Here is a 9,850-nt window from a genome sequence, read left to right on the forward strand (position 1 = left end):
GCATTTGGTTTTAAAAAAACAAAATAGTTATTAAATAATTGAACTGCATCTAGCTTTCTTCATTGTTGTTAATATAATTATGTATAAATATTTGCTGTCCATGAAAAATACCAGATATACATAGTTAGGTGTTTGTTGCTTTGAGGATAATGGCTGTAACCACAGACATGCATAGCACACATTTCCTTCCAAAATCTGTGGAACTAGAAATGGCTTAAACTTTCCCAACGACTTTAAAAGTACCTGCTTTAATTAACTTTAACTACAGTTAACACCATCAAAATGAATACTGTATTGATACAATCAAAGGTTAATGGTAGTCTACACCAGTAAAATTCTTTTGGAAAGCAATTTATCAATGGGATTTGAATTGTAAAATTATATATGCGTTTTGACCTAATAGTCCTTCAACAGAAAGGGAAAAAAAATCATGAGGCGTATTCCAGGATTAACTAAAACAATTAAAAACAAGAAATAAAAGAGAACCGACTAAAAATTCACATCAAAATCCTAAGTAAAACATCCAGAATATAAAACAGGATATGTTTACATGAGTATTCTTGTGCAAAAAGATGCATGTGAGGACAAGGGGGATAATAATGTCAAAGTACTAGACAAATTTTTCGGGATTTTTTTCAAACTTGTTAAAATGTTTTATAGGGTTCTTCTAGTCTATGTTTATTCTATTAAAAGAGAAAAGTAAGTAGCTTTTATAACACTTGGTGAAAGAAAAATAATTTTACTAGTGATTTTAAAAAAGTCTATCCTATTAGGACACAATCGTAAAAATAAAAAATAGATTCATTTTCCTTTTCAGAACTATCAAAAACAGTAACTTACTTAAAAAGAATTCCTCGAAGTCAGTTTTCTTCACACAGCTAGTATACATGCGCAGAGCCGCAATCTTAATCTTCTAGACAAAGAAAATAAAATGAAACTCAAGACATGACCAAGGGGATGTTCTACTGCCACTAGATGAAGGTCACAGAACCTTATATTTCTTCAACTAGAAGGAAGGGTCCAAATGAGTCTCTAGGCAATTTAATAGCTAAACCAACACGGATATTTCTATTATTAAAGCTAGTCATTCATACAGACTTCACACAAGTTTCACATTTTGGGACTTTAGCATGAAAATGTCAAAAAGGTTTTTCCAATATTTAAATAAAATCTCTCCTTTAATTCAAGCCCATTTCACCTCATGTAAACCTCTAAACCAATGTTCAGTATCATCCACATTAGTTCTTTATAATCTGAAACCTTTTATATTAAAAAAATTACCCATTCTCTCATTCATAAAAAAGAATGAAATCTTGCCATCTGCAACAACATGGATGGCACTAGAGAGTATCATGCTAAGTAAAATAAGTCAGAGAATATGTTTTCACCGTATGTTTTCACTTATATGTGGTTCTAAAAAAACAAAAGAAACAAACCAACAAAACAGAAACGAATTCATAGATACAGAGAACATTTTGATGGTGGCCAGATGGGAGGAGGTTTGGTGGGGGGGTGAGTATAAAAGGGGAAGGGATTAAGAAGTACAAATTGGTAGTTACAAAACAGTCATGGGGACATTAAGTACAGCATAGAAAATATAGCCAATAATATTGTAAAAACTATGTATGGTGTCAGATAGGTACTATATTTATTGGGGTGATCACTTTGTAAGTTATATAAATGTCTAATCACTAATTGTTGTATACCTGAACCTAATACAATATTGTATATCAACTATAACTGATGAGATAAAAATATTTTTTAAAAATGAAAAAAAAATTACCTGTTCTGACCAAAATCAAACAAAAACCTAAACCTTCAATCTTTCCTCAGAGGCACATCTATTCCGTAGCTTTTTTTTTTCCCTTGGGGTAGAGGTAATTTTTTTTCTGTATTTCCTAGTTTTATAGTTAGCTGATTAACAGAAGACTGTGTTTATAAGTAAGAGTTTCTAATGAATGTATAATATAGAAGGATTGACCTTTTACTATTTTCCAAAGCACGAAGAATTCTCTTAGAATTTTGACATAAGTGGTGGTTTTAATTTATTCACTGAACTATATACTTAAGATTTGTGTATTTTAGTATATGTACATTATGCCTTAATGAAAGTAAATCTAAAAATAAAAAATAACTTCTTTTAAGAGTTGAATTGTAGGTCTGAAGACCAACTCAGTGCTAAGTGAACAGGTATTTCCAAGGACTTTCAAAATATTTCCTTAAAGATACAATTTAATAAATTAGTACAGCAACAAAAGGCTTGTAGCAGCTTATTTCTTTAGAAAATGACAGAGAAAATTACAAACTCAAATATGCACAGACTAAAAAAACTATGCACAAGAGTGAGAATGACATAGCAACTGAAGAAAAACCAATCTAGAATTTTAGTAGAGGTATGTTACTAAGGTTCGAGGTCACCAAGGATATGTTATATTCAATACTATATAATGTTCATATTTTTCTATATTCTAGTCTACTCTGATGGGCATTAACATTCATAATAAATTAAGGAAGAATTATATCTCTGATTATAATTAGGATTTTCTTATTTGCTAATTTGAGGCCTGTCATGATATAATGGCTTTTAGTCTACCGCTCATAGATATACCTATAAGGGGAGTAAATCAGTATTAGAAGTCCACAATTAAACAAAACCATGGTAAGACACTAGAAAAAGAGAGCAAATCAAACCTAAAAGCAAGCAGAAAGAATGATACACTAAAGACTAAGAGCAGAAATCTATAAAACTGAAATTAATAAAATTGATAAAACTTTAGTCAGACTGAAAAAGAAAAAGACACACAACAGAAAAGATACAAATTACCAATATCAGGAATCAGATAGGACATCACTACAAATCCTAAATATATTAATAGGATAATAAGGGAATATTATGAAAAATTTTAGGCCAATAAGTTTGAGTACCTAGATGAAATAGATAAATTCCTTGAAAGACACAAACTACCAAAGTTCACTAAAATAAAAAAGTAAGATGAATAGTCCTGTATCTATTAAAGAAATTGGATTTGTGGTTTAAAACCTTTCCACAAGAAAACTCTAGGCTCAAAGGCATTACAGAATTCTACCAAACATCTATACAAATTCCTCCAGAAAACAAGAGGAAAGAACACTTCCCAGCTCACTCTGAGACCAACATTACCCTGATATCAAAATCAAAGTCATTAGAAGAAAATAAAACTATAGAACCAGAGCCTTCATGAGTATAGATATAAAAATCCTTAACGAAATATTAAATCAAATTTATCAATATTTAAATAAGATGCTATATCATGATCAAGTGGGATTTATCCCAGGAATGCAAGGTTGATTCAACATTTACAAATCAATCACTGCAATTCACCATATCAGTAGGCTAAAAAAAACAAGCCTGTTTAACTTTGTTAACACCTGCAGGTTCTTATGAGGATGTGACACATTTTGGGAAGCACTGATTTGTACCATCACCAAACTAATGATATCCTAATGATATCATTATCCTAATACTTCAGGCTTGACAGGCCTGTTCCTATCCATGAGAAGGGGTTCAGGAGATCTATAAACTCTTCGCTTCACTTGACAAATAATTTATTGAGTATCTAACTAAGTTCCTGGCATTGATTGGATGCTGAGAACAAAACAGTACACACAAAGCAGTCAAAAACTCCTGCTTTCATGGAGCTTACGGCCTAGTTCAACTATAGACACATTTTTAATTTTAAGTAAAATTCTAATGGCCTATTTCTTGATTTTTTTTTTTTTAACCCTGTAGTTTCCTTCAGATTCTTTATATAGAGTCCTCCAAGTTCATAATCACCCTGCCTGAGAAAAGGCAGACTTGCCTCCAGGCCCAAATCTTTCCTTCAGAAGGAGGTTTTCCCCCACAACATGTTCATGAAGAAAGCATTCATTACAAATAATGAAGACTTCACCAGATTGGCCAGTATATTTATACAGTGCTCATACTGTGGCAATCAGCAGCATTTTATAGTTCTTCACTTTTCCTACAGCGAAGCCAAGCCTTTATACTTGGGTGAGCCATTTTCCTGGACAAATCTCTAAAGCAAGTCCCTTAAGACCATCACACAGGGACTGGAAATAACAACTTAGGGAAAGAACCTCTTCAAGATTCACGTGTTAATATAAGTTAAGGAAGTAGGTGGACTAAATTTCCATCTAGTCAATATGTACAAATTGTTTTGATCCTCAGATGACTTCATGTTTTTTTCATTATAACTTTGGAAGATTTCATCAGTCTACCTGACTAAAACAAAAGCACCTAAGATAGCTTTAGGAAATGAAAATCACTTCTCCCACTAACTGATGCATTTTGTACCATCCTACAAGATGAAAAACCAATCTAGTAAAAGGCCTGCAGTAAGAGAAGGAGCTTTGAAGTCATTTGAACCTTCTATTCTGTACTAGAATTCCTTCTACAGCATTCTTGACTCATGGTCAACCATCTGGGCCTCTATTCAAACAAGTCTAGTAACTTTGTGACGCTACCTACCCCACTGAAGGACAATTCTTGTTAGGTTTTTGTTTACTGAACTTAAATCTGTTTCATGTAACATTAAACAACATCCACCCACTGGAATACTTCATATTAAGTCTCTTCATTTTTTTTTTTTTACATTTGCCCCTCAAATACCTGAGAAGCATCATGTCTTCTATTTTCCAGGCTAAGCATCCCTGTTTTCTTCAACTATTCTTCATTCAACATGGTTTCTAAAGCCTTCGCAAGGCTCAGTGTCTACTTCTGAATGCATTCCAGTTCATCAGTGTCCTTCAGAACTGGAATAATTTTTTGGCTTAACAATAATCTGGATTCTGCCTCTTTTATGACACATGGCTGAATCTAGTAAATGTTGTCCTTGTCTTACCTGATACTACTACGTAAAGATAATGAAAAAGAATGGTTATTTCAGGATACTCAGAAAGGTAAGGAAAAGCTACATTTAAATTCCTAAATATGAATCTAGAAGAAAAATGGAACTCCACATGAAAACTTTACAGAAAAAGATGAGGGAAAGATAGTTTATACTGATGGTGTGTGGAGAGACAAGCAGGAATTTTACAATCTAGTCAAAGACATGTAAAACACAAAACTCAAAGAATCTTGCCAGTGCAATCCTAAACAAATGTCTAATCATAGATTTCTGAGTCAGCATTTGATGAAAAGGGCTCACTAATCTTTCAAAATGGAGAGTTATACCTACATTTTCCCACTTAAATTATGCTATAATGTAGTATTCTGATGTTTCAATGTCATGAATTAAAAAATGAGGATTATAGAGAGTAGACACTGCTGCATTACAAATGATTTTTAAAATGCAAATATTAGAGACTTAGTTGAAGGCACAAAGGAATCAAGAAAAATCAGAGGCTAACTTAAGCTAAAACAGTGAAGAAATTTTCTGGTAATTTTGTAATCCTCCAAATGGTAACCAACTTCCCCTCTGGAATCATAAAAAACAGACAAGACAAAGCATATAGTAGCAACCAAGTGAAACCCAACCATTAAGAAATGAATAAAACAGTAAATTTTTTTCTCTTTTCCTTCTTTCTACTCTCATTTCCCTTTTCTTTTAATTTCAAATTTTCAAGCAAAACACATATTTTAAGTTTTTACTTATTCTATTTATTTTCTATTTATTTATTTATTTTTACACCTACAGTACCTGGTCTTCCTAGGCGGTCTCCCATTCAAGTACTTACCAGGCCCAACCCTGCTTAGCTTCCAAGATCAGAGCTTGTTCAGGGTGGCATGGCCCTAGACCATATTTTAAGTTTTTAAAACCAAATGCCATAATCACAACCATTTTCTTATAGAACTGATTCTAGTTAACATTATCAAATACACCAATGATTATCAATTGTCAAAGAATTAAGATGAAAAAGATAACTTTAATAAACATAACTAATATGTCTTTAATGATTAAGAAGGCACTTCATAACATTTAAGGTCTCAAGAACATCATCATTACCTACTATGTGTGTTATTTTCTATAATTTTCATAGCCCCTTACAAACAAAATGCTTGTGGAATCACTGTTCACTTTTCAGAATTTATATAAAGGGGAGATTACAGAGAAAAGCCTATATCTGTGATAGTGAGAATTGTTAGGAAGAGAATCAGACATTCTAAGAAGAAACTAAAAGTAGAAGTCTAATAAAAGTGAAATTCTCATTTGATTTCAACTCTTTAAAATGGTATAATTGGCATTATTTGGTCATTTGGGACAAAGCTATAATGTTTTCTAGAAAAGTCTTCCCTACTTTGTGTTGGTTTGCTTCGATTAATATATAACTTATGACTGATTAGGCTTATCTAACATTATAGCAACCTTAAAAGGTACTTTTGCCATATGGTAGAAAAAACTGTTAATACTAAGAGATAAGAGGAATGAGTAAACTTGAATGGCCAATGTTTTATTACTTTAATTGGTTGAGGCATTTTAAGCAATGCCTCTTACCAATTACTTTAATTGGTAAGAGGCACTGCTTAAAAAAAAAAAAAAAAAAAATTAAGCCTAGGGGCAGTAGGTACCTGATGCAGAGAGGATATTCATTTGCTTTTAGCAATTACTATATAACATACATTCTAGGCCAAGAGTTGACTAGAAATGATATAGCTAGCAAATATCCCACCATAATAATTACAATAAATTGCAAGGTTAGTTAGTTAATTTAAAAGATGCTTATTAGTAAAACTTCAAAGAAAGTCGTATAATGATCTAGTGAGTAATGTTTCCTTAAGAACACTGTCCATCACAACATCTGGCCTGTCTGATTCCTTAGAAATCATCTACATGGCATATCATGTGGCAAGGGCGTGGAAAGCCCAAGCTTACTGAGTTGCCTGCTACTGAGATACTTCTGAGGAATCAGAACATTGCAGCCCCACATGTTGTACAGATCTGACTTAGAAAGGAGAACAGGGGGACGACAACACATTTTTAAGCTTTCAAAATAATGTATGAATTTCTCGAAAGCAAAGTAGAAGCTTTAAAAAATCTTCCATGAGGAGCAGAAAGCACAAAGCCTAAAAAGAAAAATGAGAAAAACTTAAAAGACTTTACCCATTTACTGTATTTCAAAGGTCCTGTGAATCCCATGGCCTCTATTATCTTTGTGAAGGCACCAACCTTCTCCTCAACAGGCTGTGGAGAATCCTTGGTAGTAGAAAGCTATTTAACAAAAAAGAAGGGGACCAAAATTAGTTGCAAAAAAAATTTTTTTAAAGAATACTTTTGTTTCTCATTAGATCTAAGGGCATCTTTGTTGCTTAGATTTTTTTTTTCACCTAGAATTTTTAATTCTTATTTTTCTGGTCATCTTGTCACTCAGTGCAAACATACTTGGAACTCTAATAGATGTCCTCTACATTTCAGAACAAGATATACCCATTTCACTGACCACTTGCCTATGAACCCATGTCTAGGAAATGATAGATTTTGGGTATCAGAATAAAAGTTCTATAAAAAAAGAGTACTTTTAAAATGAAATCTTGTCTATGGCCACGCTACCCTGAACAAGCCCGACCCCATCTGATCTCAAAAGCTAAGCAGGGTCAGGCCTGGTTAGTACTTGGATGGGAGACGACCTAGGAAGACCAGGTGCTGTAGGCATAAAAAATAAAAAAATAAGGGATTGTAAGCTTGCAATCTGTGAGGTCAACCAAGGGTTGTCTCGCCTAAAAAAATAAATTAAATAAATAGATAAATAAATAGATAGATAGATAAAAATAAAATGAAATCTTGAACCCTATTTCCCAAAGAACAATTCTGAGAAGAATGATCTGTTTACTGACATACCAGGAAAAGGAAAAAAAAAAGACTGTTGGAAAGCAGTCAAATAAGCACTAGATAAATGTTTTTTAACTCTTGCATTTTTCAGTATAACAAATTTTACTAACAACTATAGAAGATATGAGTCTTGCAGTTTACAAATAACTCCAAGGAAAACTCTGTTCTAATGCTAAGCCTCTCCAAATGAAGGCAGATTATATAACTAATAAGAAATTCTCTAAAAGTTAAATATTACTTCATGATTAATATGCAAAAAAAGGTAATAAAGACTTCTTTCTCTAAAGTGTCTTCTAGGTAAGACAATACAATAGAAGAAATACAGGACATGGGATCAGAAGCCCTAAGTTCAAATATCCAGTTGGTATGTCACTTACCATCTTTATGACCTTGGGCAAGTCACTTCATTTCCGTTAGCCTCATCTTCTGCACTAGATAAAATTACTTCCCTCAGCCAGCTAACAATTTTGCTGATATTCAAATATGAACACCTACGTGAAAGCACTCTGTTAACATAGAAAGCACTAATTCTCACCTTATTTGTAGTGTGATACTTCCTACTCAGCTGCATGTCCATTCCAGGAATCTGTTCTGATCCACCACATACTAGGGACTGGCACATCTGGAGCCACTTGGAGATTTAAAAAAAAAAACAACAGATGTAAGTAACACTGAGCATTCACTTAGAGGGTTAATCTAAGCAGAGCTGCCTCAAAGTATAAAGAATATAGAATCTTTCCAAACTTGCTTAACCCAGTTCCTGGTGATCTGATCACCAAGAGAATCCGATATTGGCACTTAGAATGTTGTTGGGTATATGGTAGGTGCTCAATAAATATCTGTTGAATACTTGAATAAATAAAAGGATTTGGCTCTGGAAACCTGGAACTAAATAAATCTGAGTCTACTCTAAGAACCAGAATTGCAATAAATACCTATTTAAACCTTGGTAGCAGTGCTGTATATGGCGGGGGGCGGGGGGGGAGGAGACAAAAACTTTAACAACAATCCATTTTAAGTTTAAAACCTGCTTCTGCTACTTGCAAGCTAAGTGGTCACAAGCAGGTTACTGAACCTCAGTTGCAATGAGGATTAAAGGAAATACAGTAATCCCCCTTATCTGTGGTTTCATGTTCAGTAATGCAGTGCTTGTGTTTAAGTAACCTTTATTTTACTAATAAAGGCCTCAAAGCACAAGAGTAGTGATGCTGGCATTTCAGACATGCCAAAGAAAGTCGTAAAGTGCTTCCTTTAAGTGAAAAAGTGATTAAAATACAATATTTTGAGAGACCACATTCATATAACTTTTATTACAGCATATTGTTATAATTGTTCTATTTTATTGTTAGTTATTGTTAATCTCTTACTATGCCTAATTTATATATTAAACTTTATCGCAGATATGTATGTAGAGGGAAAAAACAGTGTGCATCAGGGTCGGTACTATCAGCAGTTTCAGGCATCCACTGAGGATGCTGGAATGTATGCCCCATGGAAAGGAGAGGACTTCTGTATATGTAAAATGTCTTTTACGAAATAGTCAATAAATAACAGAAGCTTCTGTTATCACCACCATCACTGTTCAGATTAGAATTGCCCTCCTTTTATGTTCACACATTTCGCTTGAAAGCATTATAGCAATAACAAAATTATTTACAATTATTATTTACAATTGTAAATTAATTGTAATTAATTTACAATTAATTGTAAATAATTATTTACAATTATTAAGGCACTATGCTAAGTGCCTTACATATATTACCTTATTCAATCTTCACCATAACCTTATTAGGTTGGTATTATTATAATCAAAACATAATTTTAGAAATAAATTCCAAAGGAAAAAAACTACATGTAAGAGATCCTCATTGTAGAGTGAATATAGGTAAAACTGGGGGAAAAGTCCAATAAATTAAGGTACTCAATGGAAAATCAGGTAACCATTAAGATTTTTTTAATAGATTTTATTTTTTTAAAGCAGTTTTAGGTTCACAGCAAATATGAGCAGGAAGCTACAGAGAGTTCCCATATATCCACTCCCCCCC

General features: G+C 33.0%; 1 protein-coding gene and 1 pseudogene across 3 annotated transcripts in view; one reads left to right on the top strand and one right to left on the bottom strand.

Moving 5' to 3' along the window:
• Positions 1–9,850, bottom strand: part of LOC105304308 (ubiquinol-cytochrome-c reductase complex assembly factor 1) — an 86,974-nt gene that overhangs the window by 60,680 nt on the left and 16,444 nt on the right. For 2 of the 3 annotated variants that reach the window (XM_023522239.1, XM_011378320.2), the window contains 3 exons: positions 8,341–8,436; positions 7,080–7,187; positions 841–913 (listed from right to left, as the gene is read on the bottom strand). In XM_023522239.1, coding sequence (XP_023378007.1) covers positions 841–913; positions 7,080–7,187; positions 8,341–8,436 — 277 coding nt within the window. The remainder of the gene's footprint in view (positions 1–840; positions 914–7,079; positions 7,188–8,340; positions 8,437–9,850) is intronic. The other variant, XM_011378321.2, reaches the window with a different exon arrangement.
• On the top strand, positions 7,510–7,628 carry LOC111730856 (annotated as a pseudogene).

Source organism: Pteropus vampyrus, unplaced genomic scaffold (assembly GCF_000151845.1).
Source record: "Pteropus vampyrus isolate Shadow unplaced genomic scaffold, Pvam_2.0 Scaffold336, whole genome shotgun sequence".
NCBI lineage: Eukaryota > Metazoa > Chordata > Mammalia > Chiroptera > Pteropodidae > Pteropus > Pteropus vampyrus.